Genomic DNA, 24506 nt, shown 5'->3' with positions numbered 1-24506 from the left:
CAAGGTGCCAAAAACTGGTATAATGTTGTTCTAAGTTAAGGTCACACGATTTGAGTGCAAAAGCATTGTAAATATTATCTATGCATATAACAGTGGCGAACACAAGGTTTTTAACTAGGGTATGCATTTTACATATTAATTGTACTTAATGGAAAATTCTCCATTATAGGTTCGTAATATGTCCTAATGGTAAACGGTGCATTTTGCATCTATGAAGTGCGAACAATTGGCATGATGTAAGGAAGCATAATATAAGTAGGTATATTTCCTACCTACATAAAATCTATTACTAGTATTATAAAGCTGAAGAGTTTGTTTGTTTGTTTGTTTGATTCAACGCGCTAATCTCAGGAACTACTGGTCCGATTTGAAAAATTCTTTCTGTGTTAGACAGCCCATTTATCAAGGAATACTTTTTATCCCCGTATTCCTACGGGAACGGGAACCACGCGGATGAAACCACGCGGCGTCTACTAGTTACGGAAATAAAAATAGCCTCAAATAGTTCGTGTAAAAATACCTTGTCGCTTTGTTAGCCGTTCTTTCTAATTTGGCTGACGCTCTTCCGCGCGTCTATTTAAATAACGAAACTCCTAATTAAAATGGGATAAGTGCTCAATGGTTTTTCAAAATCGCCGACAGACAAATAATCTGTATCTACGTAAGATAAAGGTTTTTTTAATACGCTTAAAAATTAAACCACGATGCAAATTAAACTATAGGTGCTATATTTGCCTTGGCTGTAATGAATATAGCTTGGCAAATTCTTTCGTAACACTCTCCGTGGTCTGCGCGGACGGGATACGTAGCGATGCCCTCGCGCACGACTTCATACCCCCGCAGTCCTTCCTTCTGCCCGCGCGCACGACTTCACACCTGCGCACCTCTTTTTTTTCCCCGTCGCCCGCATATCATGGAAGTGTCATCAACGAACTTACCAAGCTATAGCGCTTTTCACATAACTCATACTCTGGATGGAATAAAAAAAAATTCCTTTAAAAAAAAATCATGAATTATTTAGGAAACACATTTTTATAAAAGGCTAAATTCTGAGAAATTATTTTCCGAAATCCTATTTTCCCCTATTTGGCTTTTTCTTTTTGAGGGTACAATAACAAAACATGAATCCCCCAAGATGATTGATGTCCAAATGCGTCAAATTAATACAATAGATTCCCACGAACAAACAGCCATTCATCTTTATTAAGGTATAATCCACGTTGATTAATTACCGCCTTGTCTCGAGGCTCGACCTCTTCATAACAACCGGGGCCCAAACTACGACGATTAAGATACCTGAGGTGTACGCATAATTTAATTATTTGACGCATTTACAGCTAAGGGCGAAACCACAACACTACGTGCGTTGGAACGCAAAAATCTACGATGTCGCACAACGCACCGTGCAAATTTCCTATGCGGTGACGCAATAACGTATGAAGTGTCCACACTTCGCTGCGTGCGCGCGTATGCACTCCAACTTCATTAATTCAGGAGCGGCCTGTCCTTTGGGAAAAGACCATCATCATTATCAGAGTTCTTCAAAAGTAGCTTTTCTTTTTGATTGTGTAAGTGCCGTAGGCTCCTTATGGGACCTCAGCTGCGTCACCGGGGGGTTTGGGCGAGCGCAGAAGCATCGCTTGATGGGGCCCGAAGGCAGAAGCAGAGTAGATGGGCGGAAAGGTTCACTAACGGTTTGGAATACCCTTCCCAAGTCTGTGTTTCCTGAATCTTATAACTTGGGTATCTTCAAAACAAGAGTGAATAGGCACCTTCTAGGCAAGCGTGTCCCATCCTAGACTGTATCTACACTTACCATCAGGTTAGATCATGGTTAAACGCGAGCCTATTTGCATTAAAAAAAAAGGGCGTCTCCTCCGAGACTCGGACCTCGGCTTAGAGGGCCGTTCGGGAAGGGTGTTTTGGCCTGAGTGTATCAGTCCGGGCGCCCCCAAGATCGTGAGTTAAGAAAGTAGCTATCGTCGTCGTCGTCATGAACCCATATTCGGCTCACTGCTGAGCTCGAGTCTCTTCTCAGAATGAGAGGGGTTAGGCCAATAGTCCACCACACTGGCCCAATGCGAATTGGCAGACTTCACCCACGTAGAGAATTAAGATAATTCTCTGGTATGCAGGTTTCCTCACGATGTTTTCCTTCACCGATTGAGACACGTGATATTTAATTTCTTAAAATGCACACAACTGAAAAGTTGGAGGTGCATGCCCCGGACCGGATTCGAACCCACACCCTCCGGAATCGGAGGCAGAGGTCATATCCACTGGGCTATCACAGCTCTTTTCTTTTCTCAGAGTTAAGAAAGTAGCTATAGTCATTCTAAAATAGGCGAAAAATTACTTCATCTATTTTCGCCTCATATATCTCTTGAAATGATTCCGATCGTTATTCATAATAGTTTAAAAAGGATGCACCAAGTACTTACTACACAGATTTTGTGCCCAGTACTTTATTTTCTGTTTTTTCTTGATGCGTCTTAACGCAAGGCAATACAATATGTGTAGTCCATGGCTCACTAGAATCTATCTATACTAATGGCCATCCTTTTCTCGTACGATACCGTAAGCGATGAAATATTTGCGTTGCGTCAACGCATCGCATTGCGTTGCGGCATCGTTTTTGCGTTTCGACGACGCATCACAGTGTTGTGTTTTCGCCCTAAATTCCTCCAAAATGGCGTCGTTGTGGTGAAATGAATTGAAATTTCGCTTTATTGTACACTATAAAACAAAAGACTCGAATTTATTGAAGGACTTGCAGACATCTGGGGTTTTACCCGCGTATTTCCCGTTCCCGTGGGAAGATATATTGTTGTTTATCAGCTTTCCATCGTTAAAATGATTTTTTAAATAGTCCCGGGTTTGGACTATTCGTAACAAGGTGGCGCGTCCAGTAACAAATATGCGCCTTGAAAATTGTCTGTAAAATCAAGTCATGAGTCGTGATAGCCTCTGTCTCTGATTCCGAAGGGCGTAGGTTCGAATCCGGTCCGGGGCTGTACCGCCAACTTTTCAGTTGTGTGCATTTTAAGAAATTAAATATCACGTGTCTCAAACGCTGAAGGAAAACATCGTGAGGAAAGCTGCATACCAGAGAACTTTCCTAATTCACTGCGTGTGTGAAGTCTGCCAATCCGCATTGGGCCAGCGTGGTGGACTAACCCCTCTCATTCTGAGAGGAGACTCCAGCTCAGCAGTGAGCCGAATATGGGTTGATAATGATGATAATGAATAAATATTCCTTTCCTGGGCCCAAAGACTATTACAATCTCAAGTTGTAAGCAGTTTTTCATATGAGGTTGCTCTTTATTTCTATACCAACGACCTCTAAGTTTTCGTAATATATCATTTTGAAAATGACTCATCACAGTGAAGTAAACACATCTGGCGCATTGCCAGCAGCAATTGGTTGATGCAGCGACGCCTTGATGTCTAGTGCCCTCATTTTATTCTCTGTCTACCCTCTGGTAATGTGTTTTAATGTAAATATGAGTTCTGAAGTAATCGTGGTATAGGTATAACGCGGAAAATGATTTTCCGGTTGTATATTTGGCGAACTTTGCATGCATTTGTTGCTTCAAGTCTGGTTTGAAAGAAAGAAAGAAAAATGCGTTTATTTCGAAATTATTAGTAGCCTTATTTACCGACCCACTATAGAGCTTCCCTTATTTTGAAATAAAGCGATTTCAGAGGGTGGTGGATAAAACCACGTTCCTTAAATAGGCGAGCTTAGTTTTATTTTATTGTTTACAAGTTAGTCCTCGATTACAATCTCACCTGACGGTAAGTGATGATGTAATCTAAGATGGAAGCGGGCTAACTTGTTAGGAGTTGGATGAAATTCCAAATCCCTTTCATTTTCTACACAACATCGTACCGGGACGCTAAATCGCTAAAACGTCGTTATTCTCCCACGGCACAGTAAGCTCAACAAGACTATACGCTTAGTTTGTTTGGAAAAAAGGAAAATGTCTGGTCTAGATCTTGAAATAGCGACATCCTATGGGATTTTATAGTGTATTTCATATTGAATGTCATATCCTTTTGACGGCCTCCGTGGCGCAGTGGTATGCGCAGTGGATTTACAAAACGGAGGTCCTGGGTTCGATCCCCAGCTGGGCAGATTGAGATTTTCTTAATTGGTCCAGGTCTGGCTGGTGGGAGGCTTCGGCCGTGGCTAGTTACTACCCTACCGACAAAGACGTGCCGCCAAGCGATTTAGCGTTCCGGTACGATGTCGTGTAGTAACCGAAAGGAGTGTGGATTTTCATCCTCCTCCTAACAAGTTAGCCCGCTTCCATCTTAGACTGCATCATCACTTACCATCAGGTGAGATTGTAGTCAAGGGCTAACTTGTCAAGAATAAAAAAAAATCCTTCATTTCAATAATGAAATCCGCCAACTTGATTGCTGTGTTAAAACTCCATTTTCTCTCTACTACCTATACAAAAAAAAGTCTAGCCTTGTGTAGTCGGTGAGATAGCGATGAAACAAATCAAGGTCTCTATACCGCGCCTTATAGCTCACAGGTGCTTCACAAACTTGTACAGACAATATTTACAAGCCTTCCTTACTTGTTAAAGCAACTCTACATCTTCAAACTTTGTGCACTAAGTTTTCACTAGCACAATACACAACTTTGTACATATTACTAAACTTAGTCGCTCAGACTGTAATGAGTCTGAGGTGTAACTTCCAAAGTTACTTTTGTACGAGTAACTTTAGTTATGTAGGCACTCATCATATACGTATGTAATTACTTGTAAACAATAGTTAAGAGTTCAAATGCATTTTGATACGTTACTAACTTGTCTATTCAAGTCTTTTGACTTAGAACATTTTACATTTTTAGGCAAAAGGCGACCTTATCACTAATAGTGATCTCTTCCAGGCAACCTAATCATAAATAATCTAAACATCCTGTCAGATGGGAAATGGCAATACAATAAATTATAAGTAATAGTGAAGATTACTTATAATTTAATTTGCAATAATAATAACTAATATAATAAATAAATAAAAACACTATAATTAAATATTTCTATATTATAAAAATATATACTTTGTACAATTGTACACAATAATGATAAAAACAGCAAAACATGAAATATACATAACATACACCTACATCTACATAGATACATACATACATACATAAAATATACATACATACAAACATACATACATATATACATACATACATACAAACAAACTACATACATGCATACATACATACCTACATACATATAATAAACACATATATATTACAATGATAGATAGTGTTTCCTTACACGATTTTTAAAAATAGTCAGGGATTTTGACCGTCTAATATGATCTGGGAGTGCATTCCAAAGTGTAGCTGCTTTTATAGTAAAAGACTCTGAATATGTTCGAGTGTTACACCTAATCTTACCTAAAACGTTTTGCCTACAAGATCGCAGTGTGTTCCTAGAAGTGCGAGGGCCCACGAAGTTAAAACGCTCCTTTAAGTAGGATGGTGTCCAGTAATGAAAAAGGATAGCGTAAAGAAGAGAAAGAATATGTAGATTACTCCGAAGCCTTATAGGTAACCACTTGAGCTTCCTACGGTATTCTGTAATAACTTTGACTTATTTAATTTTAATTAGAAAACTTTATAGAAAGGTAAATACCATAGGGAAAACTTCCTTCTTTTACTTAATAATTGGCTACTGTAGCCAATTATGGACTTTGGATCATTTTATAACTCCAAAATGTCTAATTTTGGAGTTATAAGATGGTCTAAATAACGCTTCTATATATGTTTTAATAAAATACTCTTATATATTAGAGCCAACAAATAAATAAAATTTATAAGTTGAGACAGTTTTAATCTATTAATTGATCATGTAACACAACTAAAACTCACGTGATACAACGTCGGAGTATGCCCTACTTTCGGACCCCTTACAGGACCCTTAGTCATGAGCTGGTTCTTGCAACGCGGCACGATCTAAACAAGAAGTTTCAATCTAGCGATGGGCTGAAGGTAAGTGAAAACCGTCTATTATATATGTATAGACTGAATGACTTGCCGGGTTGGAGAGAGAGAGTTTGAGAGATTTAAATCAAATCAAATCAAAAAATCATTTATTTCAAGTAGGCTCAGTTTACAAGCACTTTTGACACGTCAGTTGACTATTTGTAAAGATTCTACCACCGGTTCGGAAGGCAGGTCCTGCTGAGAAGATACCGGCAAGAAACTCAACAGTTGCTCTTTTGAAAAAGTCATACAGTATTATAATTTACAATTGATAACAATTACTGTTTACATTTCTTATAGTTTTACTTCCTGTGTGAAGGTGGAAGCTGATCCAACGGCCTCCAAGCATCTTTATCATTAAGGAACTCATCAATGTTGTAGTACCCTCGACTAAGTAAATGTTTTTTTAACACATTGCTTAAAGCTATGCATTGTTTTTCTATATGAGCACCCCACGGAAGTTTACAATCCAAGGTCACTCCCAGGAAAACTGTGGAACTCTCCATTTCCAGTGTTTCACCATCGATCATTACAGACTTATCTTGGCATTCAAAAGTATATTATTTGCAGTGAACCAATGCGACACATGCGATATGGCACGGTTTACGTCGTCAGAGTTATCTTTATTTTAAATATAAATATTTTATCTTATATCTATATTTGTTCGATCGCCCCCTAAATGGACCAATATTAAAGCTATTTGGAAACACCACAGCAGAAAGTTATTGGTCGCAGATATCACTGTTCCTGACGTAAGCAATTTTCGCCGACCGACCATTTCCCGGAAAATGTAGTTAATTCCAAGTTGTAAGGAGGAATTTATTTAACGAATAGCCAGACCGTACTCTTTAATTTAGAAGTGGGGAAAAGTTGGAAAATATCGCGCAGTAATTTGTGCGGTCGTGTAATTAAAAAGGTTTTCTTTGTTGCCGGAATTATTACGGAATATATGGCAAGAAATAAAAAAAAAGATAATATTTTTCCTACAAAAAGTTAATTTGGTCATTTAACTTGCCCTATTAGTAAATGTGGGTCTAATACCTGGCGTAACTGAGATGCATCACGAATTCATTGGATGTGGCCCAGAAAATCATTACGTACCTATTAAATTTTTGTAAGTTTTTTTTTAAATTCTTAATAGACGATAGACATAGACATAGAATAGATGGCGCTTGACTACAATCACGCCTGGTGAAAAGCAATGATGAGGTTTAGGTTGGAACGCGCTTGCCCAAAAATGCCTATTTACCTTGCCTTGAAGGTGCACAAATCATAAGTTAGGAAACACAGAAGCCAGAAGGGCATAAAGTTTTACGTTAATAATTTTTTAAGGGCATAAAAGATTACTTCTGGGCTAACGGGCCCCTACGATAAGTGGGCCCATTGCATTTGTCAGCCATGCTACCTTATAGTTGACGCCAGTAAGGTCTAATCTTGGAAGCTATATTCGAACCATTTCCTGGTGTTCCGTATAATAAAAACAAGGATACTATAAATCTGTCGATGAATATGGTAGATGACTGCAGGAACTGCTAACCTCGTTAGGTTAAGAACAACGTGCACTGCATAGATGCAAACACGCACTGCCTACCCAGAGGAACCTGTATTGGAGACTGAATTTTCCATTTTCTACTATTTGAACGTAGGGTGTATACCCTTGTTAGAAACCACGCCGCTGATTAAGAGATACGATCTTTGTGAAAATAAGAAGTGTATTTTGACGATGTTTTCGGGTATAATTTTCTGGAAAATCATCTTTTATCTGCCAGTAGAAGCAGTATTCTGTGGTAAAAACTTAGCCAAAGAAGTAATTTCCCAAAAAAGTATTAGTATGAGGTGAACTGAAGGTTTATTTCCAACGCCCAAAGAAAATGCAACACTGCTCGAAGAAAGCGTTGTGTTTAAAAACCCTGTCGTTTGAACATATGAATGTATTTGTTGTATTTGAACGCTTTTTAATGTCTTTTAAAAAACTGTGTTTTAAAAAGCGAATGAGTTACTTACGAAAGTCGATTTGTTTTTTCTTTATATTTAAAATGGTAATTATGATCATTAAAGTTCCGCTACAGTAATCTCAAAACAATTTCTGTCCGGTGTTGCCAGCTACTGCGGGGGAATTAATTAATTTATGGCTACGAGCGGGATTTTATTCAACAAAGAGCGAGCCAGTGTTGACGCACTTTAATTTAGGTACGGGGAAAATGGGAAAACGTTGGAAGCATTATCATATTTTCAGACACTTTAATGTAAGTTAAGTATTACCTTAAAATATATTTTTTTTTCTGTACAAGTTAGCCGTTGACTACAATCTCATACGATGGTAAGTGACGATGCATCCTAAGATGGAAGCGGGCTACGATGAAAATCCACACCCCTTTCGGTTTCTACATGATATTGTCGTTATCATCATATCAGCCGATGGATGCATGACATAGGCCTTTTGTAGGGACTTTCAAACATCACGATCCTGAGCAACCAGCGAATCCCTGCGACTCGCTTGATGTCGTCAGTCCACCTGGTGTCGCCATTCCAGCACTTTGGTACCCCAACGTCCAACGGCTCTTCAAACTATGTGCCCCGCCCACTGCCACTTCAGCTTCGTGGCTCGGTGAGTTTGGTTCTTCTGCGGATCTCCTCATTTCTGATTCGATCACGCAGAGATACTCCGAGCATAGCTCGTTCCATCGCCGGCTGTGTGACTCTGAGCCTTCTTATGAGGCCCAAAGTTTTGACACTGACACTCTGAAATATCTCCGTACCTTAAGACTTTTGTCTTCAGGTACTGAGGTATTTCGGACGAAAAGGTATCGCGGAGTTTTCCGAATGCTATGCCCAGCAGACTTGGATTCGGCGGTTCACCTATGGGACCTTACCTAACTGGACCATGTCCTAGGTATTCGTCTACGATTTCGATATTATACCGGTACGCTTAGCGGTATCAAATTAACTTATTGGAAAGAAACTACTATAAAATGTAAACGGGAATGGGAACTACGCAGGTGAAGCCGCAGGGCGTTGGTTAGTAACTGATAACGAGCATCTGTTTCAACTGCGCCGGTAACCACCTGTGGGCCCATGTTGGCGACGCTTGTCGGTCAACCGTGACGGACCCTATTTTGTGTAGGTACTTTCGCTTTCAAAAGTGCTGTGAAAAATAATTAATTTTATTAATCGACTTGAAAAAATAAGAGTCTGTATTCGACCCGTAATCTATTTATATATTTAGGTACACGATTACAAACTGCTGATTCGATTTGGTTGAAGCCAATATCGTGTAGTAGATTGGCTTGAATAAATAAATAAACTGGTTTTTTTAGGTTTAGTTAAAAAAATATATTTATCCTCATTAAAGATTTATATTTAAGTAATAGAGAGCCGTGATAGCCCAGTGGATATGACCTCAGCCTCGGATTCCGGAGAGTGTATGTTCGCATCCGGTCCGAGGCATGCACCTCCAACTTTTCAGTTGAGTTAAATATCACGTGTCTCAAAGGGTGAAGGAAAAACATCGTAAGGAAACCTGCATACCAGAGTGTTTTCCTAATTCTCTGCGTGTATGAAGTCAGCCAATCCGTATTGGGCCAGCGTGGTGGACTATTGGCCTAAGCCTGCTCATTCTGAGAAGATACTCGAGCTCAGCATTGAGCCGAATATGGGTTGATAATAATGAATGATGACATAAATATATAATAGTATATTTATGTACTATTACTTAAAATACGTAAATATAGGTAACCTCAAAAGTCGAAACATTGTATCATGTCATTCAATATAGTGCGCACTGTTTGTGCTGTGTCGGCTCTTGATAGTTTAGTTTATTGATCTTCCGGTATTCCGGCAGAGTAATATCAACAGCAAGCTACGAACAATATTCAGATTTAGTTGGTCTGTTTGAACTGCTATTACAATAAAATAAATAAACTCATCAAAAATAAATAAGTCTATCGTGTCACTGAAAATTCTACCCTGTCTTGTCTACCCTTTCAATCGTTTACGTTCAACTGTATTTAAATTTTTTCCTGGGTTAAAATGAAAAATTCACAAATACGTATTTTTGCTGAAAATGTTCTGTTCTTAAAACCTTCCAGAAGTATCCAGGAAATGAAATTGTGGCTAAAAACTTTTAATCACTGAGCCCCTAAGGGTAAAATTTTCTTATTCTGAAATCATACTATGCTTTGTTCTATTTATAACCCTGATTTAGGTTTTAATTATTTACAATTTAAGAGTATTCAATAATTCAGAGCACTTTTCGATTCGAATATACCAAGTTATTCCTGTCGCATTGCTACTGTTAGTGCTAGAAAAGGATAGGTAGCCTTACTCATAAAGTCACATTAAACAAACGAATGAAAAGTCTTTATAAAGGCATAGTAGGTGGTGGTACATTGTGCTTTGTTTTAGAATTATTTCGATGTTTTACCAGTTTCTATTTGTATTCCTTTTGAGTTTTATTTGCATTTCTATTTTAGAATTTAAATAACGAACGTTTTCCTTAAAACTGAAATAGATTATTTTTCGTATATTTGAAACCATGATGGTTAAAACATGAATTTAGTTTTCTTCTTAATCATGAGCTTGTTTGGGTTTTGATGGGTTTTAAAACAGTCGGCTTTATTCTGACACGTGAGTTGGGTTATCTATTTCAGTAGTTTCCGATGTATTTATTATCTTATTATATTTTGATATCCGAAGTTCGCCATTTTGTGATCATGTGATGGGTTCTGTTGAATCAGTGTTTAGTGGAGTGATTTCTTATACTTATAGGTAAGTAACTGTTGAATCTGGGTCTTACTCCTTAAAATAAAAGAAAGCACACTCACCGTTTAGCTGAAAAACGCGAAATACCTATTTTTGCAAACTTTCACCATCAATGAAATTTTTTGCACTAGGGGGATTGATGGGGACTTTTCACAATTCATTTATAATATTATTCTGAAAATTCATACCAATTTTTAGCTCTATGGGAATTATTGTAACCTTCAAAGTCTTATTTGACTGGATTAATATTATCTGAACTAACCTAAAGAAGTAATATTTATTTTTTGTTTGTTTGTTAAGAATAGCTTCCGAAACTACTAGATCGGTTTTAAAAATTCTTTCACCAATGTAAAGTATATTATTAAAGAGTAACATAGGCTATATTATATCTTCGTAATCCCATGGAAATGGGAACTGGGACTACGCGAGTGAAAACGCTAGGCGTCTGCTAGTTTGCCAAGGGTAGTTGAAAATTTAATATAAACAATTGATTTTCCTGTAGTACATAGAATAAGGGTTCGAAATATATCGATTTCAATTAATATTAGTTAAGGGTTTCATGGGAAATTTTTTTTTTTTAATTAAGTATTTATAAAATTTTTACAAACGTCAAAAACGCTGTCGTCCATTCTGTGACATCAAGATGTTTCTTGATAAATGAATAAATGTCAATTTTATTAATATTAATTAATAATTTTGTGAATCACTCCGTTTGGTTAAGGTTTAGTCTTTACGTGACGTCATAAAACAGTTAAAATATAAACCATCATGGCCGACAGTGTTTTAAAATATACATTATTAATATTCATTATTCATGTTTCAAAAAGTATTTTTTTTTTCAATCTTGTAGAACACTTATGAACAATTAAAAAAAAAATGACAACTATTATTTAGGGTAAGTTAATCCCTCAAGAAATAATACTGTCATATTATTGCCTTTATATATTAGCTTTATCTTTTAGCAACCATTTCATTAATAAAAACAATATTATTTAGTGTATGTGCATCCTAAAAATATAATCTATCACACAAAAAAAAAAACAACAATAACAACAAAATAGTATTAAAATAAGTAATTGTTATAAAAATTAGGTATGCTACGAATAGGTGCGTTATACACGCAAATTATATTTCGCGTGGATAACAACAATAAATCAGCACCTAAGTTTGTTGTTAACTTGTTGAGCTAACATGATTTTCCGACACGTTAACGTTTCCGCATTTGGTAATAGGAAATATAAATACAAGTGGAGAAATGTATATCGTCTTCTTTGCAGGAGAGACAAGAAACATCTTTTAGGTATCGCTAAAAGTCGTTTTATGCGACCAAAAACGTTTTTAATGTACGTACTACAAGATATTTACGCTACCACCGGAAAAGCTGTTTGAAGCTTTCTGCATCAAAATTAATTTTTACCAAAAATTGTTAGTTACGAGGTATCACATCTAGACCAACGATATTATATATCTGTATACATGTTAAGAAGTCCGGATGACGTTAAGGGTAGCAGCGACAGTAATAGTATCATCATTTTGTGGTAGAGGAAATACCTCAAGCAAGACCAAGTGGCTATTTACCAAAGACGTACCGCCAAACGATTTAGCGTTCCGGTACGATTAAGTAAACCATTAAGTAAACCATTTCCATCTTAGACTACATCGTCACTTGACAAATACATCATTTTGATCAATGATGTTAAATACTGATAAATAATGGAATTAAAGACAAAATTGTGAATGTGTGCGATAAGTTTCGTTGCCTATTATTCGGATCAATTTTTGCGGTGATTTTGTAGGGACGTAACCGATCTATAGTATAAAATTATCATTGATTTTGAATAATAAACACCTCCATATTTATGACACCATTCTGAAAATTCCTTTATGCTTAGGTATTGTGTCGGGAACGTTTGTTTTAGAATTCAATTAGTTAATAAAATTCAATAATAAAAAATCTAATTAGATAATATTATCAAAGTATACCAATTACTATAATCATTAATTATTATCTAATTAGAACTACATAGAGTATTTTACTACGGCCCAGGAAAAACGGGAAAACTTTAAGCTCTCAAGTTCAACGTCAGAGAAAAAACCTCTAACAAACTATTTCCACGAACATTTTCTTTTGATACTGGCGCTTTGAAAGGAAAACTTAATTTTCGTCGAACTAAAAGACTTTGCAGATCGCGATTGCGCAGTTTTTGTGCCTTATTACGGTGGTATGAAGTTCGATTATCATTGATTTGCATCGACATGTTTAATATTAGTAGGCTAGTAGAGATTGCTTATTACCATGGCCTAGTAGTAAGGCCGCCTTCGCATGTTTTTTTCTCAATTTATTAATTTTTCACGTTTTTATTATTTACTAGTAGACACCGCGCGGTTTCACCCGCGTGGTTCCCGTTCCCGTAGGAATACGGGGATAAAATATAGCCTATAGCCTTCTTCGATAAATGGGCTATCTAACACTGAAATAATTTTTCAAATCGGACCAGTAGTTCCTGAGATTAGCGCGTTCAATTAAACAAACTCTTCAGCTTTATAATATTAGTATAGATTGTATTTTTTGTGTACAATGAAGTATTTCTTCTTCTTCTTTATTCCATTGAACAATAGCTCATTTATTTGTCATGTCTGTCAGCCAGTCTGCTTGTTCGCGCCAATCTCTGAAATTGTTGAACGAATTTTCCTGCGATTTTCATCAGCATTCTTAGCTTTGTAGGTTTTATTACATCAAGATCGAATCCTAAGGAAATGATAAGGATATGTAGCGAAAATAGATTTCGCGAGCTATCTGACGCAGTTAGTCATGGTCTTTTCAACAGAGATGTCCTGAATTCGGTAAACTCCTCGGGTCAATTTAGGATTTTATCTTAATTTATTATAATCACATTAATATTATAAAGGCGAAAGTTTGTGTGTGTGTAAGTTTATTAATCCTTTACACTGCGGCTACTGAAGCTATTTGGCTGAAATTTGGAATGGAAATAGATTTCACTCTGGGTTAACACATAGGCTACTTTTTATCCCGGAAAAATCCATGGTACCCGTGGGATTTGTGAACGGAATTCCACGCGGACGATATCGCGGGCGTCCGCTAGTTTATTATAACTGGTGACAGAAGGGCTGGCTCATTTTTTGCGCAAAGGATTCTTTTTGTGGGCATGATTTGTATAGTTATTAGTATAAATGAAAAAACAATAAATTCAGGTCAACAAGCTAATTCACAAACTTTGACGTATGTTATTTATATTTCTATGGAACATATGTCATTCAGTGCCTACTGACAACCCTGCGTGGATATCATACAGTAGGTAGATGACATTTTTATCACTTGATTTGATGTTTATTTTAATACTTTTGCTATTACTAGCAAATTAGTTATTAATATACTTACTACTTTCTATTAAATAAGTTAGTTTTACGATTAACAAGATATTTCTAGTCATTTCCCAAAGATAACAATGTTAGAAACATGTTTGAAGTGTATATTGAAGGAAAATACGACCAAATGGCAGAGTTAAAAAAGTTTTACAGCAACTTCCCTTTATACATTTTCCGTGAAAAGCAACTTTTCCATTGAATTGCGAAATATTAAATGTTTCGAATTGCCCTGAAGTTTAATTTCGATATTAATTTTAAACACCGTCATTATAAACTGTTCGAGTGGAAATTATTTGCGTTTAATTAGGAAGGTTTAATAAACTAAATTCTGATTCTGACTATATAATTTCATGGCATAATTAAATGCAGGCCTGTTTTTGTGGGTAACATATTTACGAATAATATTTAATCGCCGGCAATTGTTTTAATATAAGTGTAATTGATATAACAAACAACATTATTACTGCCGCTATGCAGCAATGCATCTTCGATTCGGAGGGCGTAGGTTCGAATCCGGTCTGGTTTTCAGTTATGTGCATATAAGAAATTAAATATCTCGTGAAGGAAAAACGTCGAGGAAACCTGAATTTCTTAATTATCTACGTGTGTGTGAAGTCTGCCAATCCGTATTGGGCTAGCGTGGTGGACTATTGGCCCAGGTGCGTAGTTACCGCCTTATAAGCCGTATAATTATAGTGGGCCCTCGGACTATAGGGGCCCTTAAGGTCGATGGACAGATCCATCATCCTAAGAACGGCTATCAGACTTGTCACTATTGTATATAGAGGCAGAATAAAAAAAACTGAAATAATTTTTGTAATAGATCAATTTGCCGAAACGTGTATACTTAATTTGTATTGTTTGGCCAGCTCAATTTCTAGGAGGAAGTAACTTATAATCAATTAATAATTAATTTTAATTTAATGCGAGAGCCGTGATAGCCCAGTGGTTATGACCTCTGACTCCGATTCCGGAGGGTGTAGGTTCGAATCCAGTCTTTGGCATGCACCTCTAACTTTTTAGTTGCGTGCATTTTAAGAAATTAAATATCACATGTCTCAAACGGTGAAGGAAAAACATCGCGAGGAAACCTGCATACCAGAGAATTTTTTTAATTCTCTGCGTGTGTGAATTCTGCCAATCCGCATTGGGCCGCATTCTGAGAGGAGACTCAAACTCAGCAGAGAGCCGATTATGGGTTGATAATGATGATGATGAATTTAATGCAATCATTTATGTTTCTTTTGTGAGAAATCTTAATTTGGGCCCCCCAACTAATTTTGATGCAGAGCAGGCTACGCCACTACTTTGGCCTAACCCTTTTTATTCTGACAGGAGACTCGTGCTCAACAGTGAATCCAATCATCATCATTATCATATCAGCCGATGGACGTCCACTGCAAGACATAGGCCTTTTATAGGGACTTCCAAACATCACGATACTGAGCCGCCTGCATCCAGCGAATCCCTGCGACGCGCTTGATGTCGTCAGTCCATCTGGTGGGGGGTCGACCAAGAGTGCGCTTACTAGTGCGGGATCGCCATTCCAGCACTTTGGGACCCCAACGTCCATCGGCTCTTCGAACTATGTCCCCGCCCATTGCCACTTCAGCTTCGCAACTCGTTGAGCTATGTCGGTGACTTTGGTTCTTCTGCGGATCTCTTCATTTCTGATTTGATCACGCAGTGAATCGAATATGGGTTGCTAATGATCCCCATTAGAACGGGAACTACGCAGGTCACTTTTATCGAAATAAATCAATTATTCTTTGTATAGAAATTAAACGTAAAACCTTTGCAGTCATTTTTAACGTACTGTATAAGCTCATAATTTAATTCCAACACATGAAGGGTATTCATAATTGAGTCGCTATATACGCGGTAGCTACCAATTTGACACGAATTGTATTTTCAGCATTATAGCACCTATTACTTACGTAATAAAGCACATAAAGGGACACGCCGTCAGCTCAGGTTTATAAATATAAAATACAATGTATACGGGAGCCATTCTTTATCCGTTATTTCGTGTTATTCTTGCCTGGAACACGGGGAAATCTTGTTACATTAACTTCATACAATGCGTCAACATATGTTACCTACGTGTATTCAATTAATAATATAAACCATGTTGAATACATGTTGTTTATTATCCTACTAATATTATAAACGCGAAAGTTTGTATGGATATCTGGATGTATGTTTGGATGTTTGTTACTCTTTAAAATAAAAAAAATTAAAAAAAATTGGGATGGAAATGGATTTTACTCTGGAATAACACATAGGCTGCTTTTTATCCCGAAAAATCCATGATTTCCCGAGATTTGCGAAAACTGATGATTTTAATTATATGAATGTTTGTTACTCTTTCACGCCTCGACTACTTAACCGAATTAGTATTGAGATATATTATAGCATGGATTAACACATAGGCTACTTTTTATCATGGAAAAATCCATGGTTCCTGCGGTATTTGTGAAAAACTCAATTCCACGCGGATGAAGTCGCAGGCGTCCGCTAGTATGTAATATAAATAGTAAATAAGTTATATTAAACTCAATGATAGGTTATTTAAATAGTCTTCCAGTATTCATTGTTTTACTATTTAACTAACTAGAAAACCACATGAACTTAGGTTTATTAACTTTAAAATGTTACAAACAAACAAACAGACAAACAGTTGTTTTGGGGTCTGTACCACACTTATTTTTGTCCATAAAATTCAGAAGATCGAACTTGTCTTTCCTACATTTATTAGTTTAGATTAATAAGTGATCGGTACATCAATCAAGTCAATCAAAGATACCAGTAACTTCGAGTTAGTGGACATCAGTGTCATGATGAGTGAGTCATGCACAAATGCAATGCGAGGTTCTTGGGACAAACTTGTATTGGAAAAGTAAGTTTTCATTTTGTATAAATCGTACGTATAGTACATATCCTATTTAAAAACTCGCCGATACTGATTTTTACATTTTGATTAATTTGTAACTAAAAACCATGTCCTCGCCACTGATGGATATATACGAAATTTACCAACTAGCTATTACTATTCATTCTTAATTCACGTGATTTAGTTTATTACTAATACTATTACTAACTAGTGTGTTTGATATTGTGATTTTCGTTTACACTGGATTTTGCCGAATACGAAAATACGTCTGAAAACTAAAAAAAATTGACAAATTATTCAAGCCGTTTTAGTATATTCAAGATCACAGAATACACGTCATGTACAAGGCAAAAGTAACGAACAGTATTTCAAAAATAGATGTTTAAAGGTATATACTACCTGGAAAAAATATATACATATATCCAAGAGCTCCACGATATAATTATCCAGCAGATGTAATGTGAAGCTCGCAGTATAAGGGATGCTGGCGCTAATTACATTAGCCGAGCTCTAAACGCTCACAACAAAAACTTTATTAAAGTAGGCGCCCAAAATAATTAGCTTTTTCACTCTGAAGCGCATACGGGCTGCGAATGGAATAGCGAATAAAAAAAACTTGAGCTTTTTGGTCTACTTGTTTATATGATAATTATTTTTCAATTTATTTTTTACATAAGACAATTCCTACTAATATTATAAACGCGAAAGTTTGTATGTTTGGATGTTTGTTACTCCATAACGCCGCTACCATTGAAGCAGTTTGGCTGAAATTTGGAATGGAAATAGATTTTACTCTAGATTAATACATAGGTTATTTTTTTTCCCAAATAAATCCATGGATTTGATGAACCTGATGATTTTGATGGTATGAATGTTTGTTAGTCTTTCACGCCTCGGCTACTGAACCACCTGAAATTTGAAGTAGAGGTAGATTATAGTCTGGTACACATAGGCTACTTTTTATCCCAAAAAAATCCATGGTTCCCGAGGGATTTGTGAATAACTAAATTCTACGCGGACGAAGTCGTGGGCGTTCGCTAGTAAACTAAATTTCCAAGTCTTGAGTATATTCGTTGGCTTAAGAAATATAAATTTATTTTTCGTAAGAAAAATAAGTTAATTTTTAACAATTTTATGAAGTCCGTTCTTTTCCATTCTATGCCTAATTTACTCGTAAGAAAATCAGTTCATTAGTCCGCTTATGAGCTCTTTTCAGAAAGACACATTTAGAAACTTTGGTTTTCAACATTATTCTATGTGAATTGCTTTTTACAAAGAAATAGGTAAAACAAAAAGGTAAAATTACATTACTTCTTTGTTACGATGAGCCCCCGAAACCTACCCACCAATTTTCCTACGGACCTATTTTAAAAAATATTTTATCAAGGAGCAACATAAGCTATATTTTATTCCCACTTTTTATCACATTCCTACAGAACTGCTAAGCCGGAACTGCTAAGGGTCTGCTGGTCAAACATAATTCTCCAATATTCATTCTACAGTCAAAAAAAAATTCTATTCTTTAAAATGATATACAAAATGAAATATTGGCAACTACTGTATTCAAAAATAAATATATAAAACCAGGTCTGGATGGCTGACTGAATATAAAAGAGAAAATATTGGAGGCTACAAACGGTAATGGGAACAATAGATATGGATTCGGGTTTCATTTCCGATGATCAATGCTCCGTAGCGAGGATATTTCAAGTGCCTAGATTTATACTGTGTTTAAATATGGATACTGATTTATCTGACTTTCTAGGTAGGTATCAAAGGTCGGCAGACAGTTTAACAGTGTTCTAGCTGAAAATCAAACCGAAGATTTCTTAATAACAAAAAGTATTTATGATGTCCCTCAGTGCTTGAAAATGAGTCTTCGAACAATGTATGTTGCCAGTGATGACTTACGGATCTGGGACTTGGTCGCTAATCATGACCCTTATAAGAAGGTCCTGAATAACCCAGCGTATGATGGATCTATGCATAAAGTATTTTTGCATGATCTGCGGATCTCAGGTCTATAATCACCGAAATAGCTCAACGATGCTGTCGCAAAGCTCAGCCGATGGTCGTCCACTGCAGGACATAGGCCTTTTGTAGGGATTTCCAAACATCACGATACTGAGCCGCCTGCATCCAGCGAATCCCTGCGAATCGCTTGATGTCATCAGTTCACCTGTTGGGGGATCGACACTGCGCTTTGTAGTGCAGGGTCGCCATTCCAGCACCTTGGACCCCAACGTCCATCGGCTCTTCGATCTATGTGCCCCGCCTTTTGCCACTTCAACTTCGCGACTCGTTGAACTATGTCGGTGACTTTTGTTCTTCTGCGGATATGTATTCATCTACAATTTCGATATATAAATGGTTTGTTTTAGTTTGTTACTACAAAACAATGTTTCTATTGTCCACAGTCGAAGCGAGTCGGCTCTCAACAGCCCGACCGAGCCCGACATATCGTTGGCAGCCTCTCTCACCGACCCCCTGGAGGCACACACCCTCGATGATGCTCGAAGAACCATCAGGTAAGCGCACAAATTGTGTGCTTGTTGTTGTCTTGTTCATATTTACCCAAATACAGCCAAAACATACAACATTCAAACAGATCTCAACAGTTTAGAAAATATAAAATCCAAAATTTCCCAACCTGAAAATCAGACCCATGTAAATCATGGGATTACTCAAGCTGTTGTTAAGTTATCAAAGATTACTATGATTCTGAGTACTTGTGGTCACTAACTGCTCCACATAAACGGTCTCAGAGGGCAAGAGACTTAAAGATCAATATCAATAGTTTATAATAATTAAACATATCACTAGTAACTCTTTTTTGACTCAGACCTGAGCTTAGGGAGGTGAGAAAATTAATACGAAAATGTTGGAGTGACAGAAAGATCAGCTCGAATTGTTCTCGTGAACATATTTGAAGTCTATGATTTCGGCAATCTAGACGTCTAGCTGCTGCTTAAAAAAATCCTTCTGGGTCTGACTGTATCTAAATAGAAATTCAAACCTTCAAAAGTTGATTATATCTACGTTAGTGCATTAATAATAATAATAATTTTTATTTAAAGGTATTTACCCAATATAAAATATACAAAAGTAATAATAATAATAATAATACAAAAAATATAAAAATTCTAAAATTATAAGTAACGAGGCATTACTTTATATTCGGCTCCTGGTGCACTGAGCGCCAATGTTTAAGAATTGAGCAGTCTTAACACTCGGCCAGTGTGGTGAGGATCTCGTTTTTCGAGGATCGCAAACGACTCCAAAACTTTGCGACTCGCGATCGCATAATCGCGAAGAAGTCCGGTAGGTATTCTGGCCCCAGCGAACATTTCCGACGCACTGCAGTATCGCGGCAACTTCATCAGGATACGATACGCGTCATTGTATTGTACCCTGATGTTATTGATAGCGCGTCTGGTGTACTTAGTCCAAAGTTGACATGAATAGAAGCATAAGCAGTATGCCCTAAACAATGCATTACTTGTAGTACCTTTTTAATATAAGTTATGAACAGAAAGTTGTACAAAAAATAGCATATTTGCTTTTCATAATTGTATTTAATTTGGTTGTTTTCAGAGATCTTCGCATGAAATATCGCGCGCAAGCCCACCAACTTCTAACATGGCGCCGCTCACAACGAACCCAGGAAGAACTAGTCACACGTTTGCAACGAGAAAAGGCTGAACAACTTAAATCCCTTTCCAGCCAACTCCTCTTATTCGAATCTCGATTGGTTCGCAAACAGAAGGAGATCACCAACATGCTTGCCTTACGAGAGACGATCATAATTAAACAACAAAAAGTAATAGAATCCCTTCAGTGTAAACTACTCGATAACGGCATTGATACATCGCAAACGATTCCTGACTTCAGAGATATGTTACAAGACACACACATCACAGGTGACTTTGATTCTCTAAACGATTCCGATTCTGCTGTCATAATGGAAGATGTCGATTCAGATTGCAGTAATCTGCCCAATGTGCCAAGATTTAGATCAGCTAATCCAGATAGCGTTACCATAGTTCGATCGATCTCAGATGCTATAGATCCAAATTTGAAATACAACATCGTCAGACGTTCCAACGGATTTCTGCGAAGGCCAGAAATTTTAGAAACAGTTTACAGCGTCGAGGAAGAAGTGGATGGTGATTCAACAAAAGGCTTGAGCGCACAGAACAGCACTGAAAAAGAATTAAAAGATTTCAACAAAACAGACGAACAAAAGTATAAAGAAACGAGCCTTCTGGCACAGAGACGAGATAATTTCCGCATGAGAAGTGTAGGATTAACAGGGGAAGTGAAGAGTATTGATAATGAGAAACAAGGCAAGGCCAAGAGTAACAGTGAACTGTGGTCGTACAGTTATGTGCCAAAAAGAATGATGCCACCCAATGACTCGGATGAGGAAGTAACTTCTAACCCAGAAAGTGATGAAGGCGAAACAGAACCGCGGCCAAACCACGTTGTCACTTACAACAGAGTGATGTCAAACCACAGGAATGTAACTAAACCGAAGGACGTTAAGTACAAACGCATAAATAAAGCAAAATCTAAAAGCCTGGAAGAATTGCGAGGAAGATTAAAGAACTGGGTGGAAAAAGGAAACAAGCTGTCAGACATGCCGTTGGAGCACGCTCAAAGCTATGCCTGAGTGATTTTATCGAGTTCCTTGATTTATCTTTGTGTGGAATTCTCGGAGAATGTACCGCTTTACTTGAAGTCACAATGAGAAATTCTCAAAGCTATAAATTACGTCAAAGGTCCACGTGACGGCTTTATTCCGCGGAAGATAAGCGCATTTACAATTAGATTTAAATGTGACGTCTCTCACGGCTTGTCTGCATTTTCACCAGAAATGTTTTAGTAATTGTAGAATGATATAATTCTTTCCTAATATGCCAAACTGTGTATTACGAGGCTTGTATATCGGAGTCAAATTAAAAGATTTGTAAAAGATATTTTAATTAAAAGTATTAATAGTGCGTAGAAGAAATAAAACTTTAAGTATAATAGACAGCTTTTAATGTTCAAAAATATTTGGATTATTTATCACTGTCCTAAAAACTGATATTGTGGACTTTCATGGTAACTCGCACACATATACACTTGTTAAGAGCTAAACCGAAACAGAAATATTACAAAATAAACAATAATATATTTTGAAATCCTTTTCCATCACACATATTTTTACAAACACTTTCTATCTGTATACAGTTTATTTCTACGTGTAGATGTAGGTAAATGCATATTATTTAGTACAGTACGGCATATACCTATACTTAAAATATGATTGAGACAAATCAATACAAAAATATGTCCCTGGTATACTTCAGTGGTGAATATAAAAAACTAGAAACTATATAATTGTTAATTAATTATAATAACCTATTAGTAAAATCTGAAACTTTAAATAAGTATTTTACCGATTTTCTTGCTGTTAACAAGAAAATATTAAATACATATTATGCACTATTCTTGATACTTGAACTGTTGTAAAAAGGTTTCTATACGAATTAAAGTGTTGTGCAAAATAAATAATTAATAAATTATATTCCATGATAATATCTGTTAAAATTGCTTTAGATATTTCAAATATAAATGCGGTTATTGAAGGATATTTTTTTTTATTTGGCATATAGTTGATGTAGGGTTGCCATCTATAAATGCAGTAAATCTGGAAAGCTTATTGTCTTGCCCTATCAGATTGTTTAATGAAAAATTTGTTGTGTTATATTGATGTATAAAAAACAAATTATTGAATTTAAACAAAGCTTTATAACTATGAATATATCACTGAATATTTATATTAAATCTAAAAAATCTCACACAGCCTAATGGATATTGGTAGATTAAAAAGTTTTGTTCCATACATAAATTTTCATAATGTTTTGCTGAAAATTTAGTATCTACGAGCTTTCTAAGAAACATTAAAATTTAATGATCATTTAGATTAAAAATACATAATTTGTGATTAATGTTGGGTTGTGTATTAAATATAACATTGTTCGTGTTTAAAACAGTTATAAATTATAATAAGGACTAAGTAGTTTATTTTAAAAAATGAAGACCTTTATGTTTATTTTTTTATGTTACTCTTTCCTTAAAATGAATGGAAATTGACAAATATCGTCAAAAAGAAGTTTTTTGTTTTTTTTTTTAATAAATTAAGAAGTGTTTTTTTTATTCAAAATTATGCACGACTGAGCTTTTTTCTCACACTACCTAAGGTTTAATTTGGAATTGAGATCCTGTGATTGTTAATTAATACTTTCGTCTCTTGTCTTAATTGTAAGTTGTATAAATACATTTAAGTAATTTTAAGAAATTTCTTAATAAAAAAATACCTATTTATTATAATATGTCGGTGCCAATTGTTAGTTGTAAATCTGGTTTCCGCTATACCTACATGGTTCATAAATATATACAGGTGATATTACTTATTTTATTAATGTGAAAAATCGTTGCTTAGTCCTAAACTGTACTCAAAAAAAATTATAGGACAAATTGAGTGTAATTAAAATAATCTTGATCATTGGTTTTTCATATACTATAAAAGAATATAAAGAATTATATTATGATGTTTATTTTACCCATTACTTGAAAGTTCAGTTTTATAACTAACTTCTTAAACAATCAAAATTAATTTAAAACAATTATTATTTTCATTTTGTAAAACTGGTCATCTATGTACTGTCATATGTAAAGTTACTGGTCCAGTTAAGTTGTACCTAAAATAAATTATATCACCTGTATATATAACAATTTTCAACTATATTATAATAAATGATAAATAATTAATGTCCACATATCATACATAAATAATGCTGTACCACAAAATGCTTGAAAAAAATATATTTTAATATAATATACTACGTAGGGTACCTAAAGTTGTACCTAAATTATTACATGTTCTATTCCGATTATATCTCAAAATGCTGAATAAACGATTAAAGACAATTTAACTTTTTAATTTATTCTATCAACCAAAATAAGACCCTAGAATGGCAGAGAATGACCTTGAGTGAAGTCACGTACTTGTGAACGATGTGTGTAGGTTTAAAGGATCCTTTGACAGTCAACTACACTCCCCTTTTCCACTCAAGTCACTCTCCCTGCCTATCCCAAGTAAGCCATAAAGAATTACACAACAAGAGATGTGGACGGCTCGAACGCCACAAGCACACTGAATGACAGAAGCCGTCCGTACCGGAAGTCGTTGCAAAGCGGCGATAACAGGATGTTTGTAGGTCCTTATCAAAAGGCTAGGTCCATCAGTTATCATTGATGATGATCCTCAACGCCCGATTCACGACACCGGATCAATCTAACCTATTATGAAGAATTTCTGAATTTGAAAAAATATTTTGGTATTTTTCGTGATTGATGATGCCTTACTGATAACAAAGTTAGGCACGAGATTACCAATCA

General features: G+C 36.1%; 1 protein-coding gene across 2 annotated transcripts in view; it reads left to right on the top strand.

Annotated features, from left to right (window-relative positions):
• The window catches only part of LOC112058312 (uncharacterized), a 154833-nt gene extending 130798 nt beyond the window's left edge, over window positions 1–24035 (top strand). The window contains exons 1-3 of one of the 2 annotated variants that reach the window (XM_052881302.1): window positions 10500–10783; window positions 19475–19585; window positions 20652–24035. In XM_052881302.1, coding sequence (XP_052737262.1) covers window positions 10734–10783; window positions 19475–19585; window positions 20652–21729 — 1239 coding nt within the window. In that variant the 5' untranslated portion in view covers window positions 10500–10733 and the 3' untranslated portion in view covers window positions 21730–24035. Of the gene's footprint in view, window positions 1–10499; window positions 10784–19474; window positions 19586–20651 lie in introns of those variants that run through there. The other variant, XM_052881303.1, reaches the window with a different exon arrangement.
• The last annotated feature ends 471 nt before the right edge of the window (window positions 24036–24506 follow it).

This window comes from Bicyclus anynana, chromosome 4 (assembly GCF_947172395.1).
Source record: "Bicyclus anynana chromosome 4, ilBicAnyn1.1, whole genome shotgun sequence".
In the NCBI taxonomy this organism is placed as follows: Eukaryota; Metazoa; Arthropoda; class Insecta; order Lepidoptera; family Nymphalidae; genus Bicyclus; species Bicyclus anynana.
The sequence above is the reverse complement of the archived record's forward strand: the minus strand, read 5'-3'. Positions and strand labels throughout refer to the sequence as shown.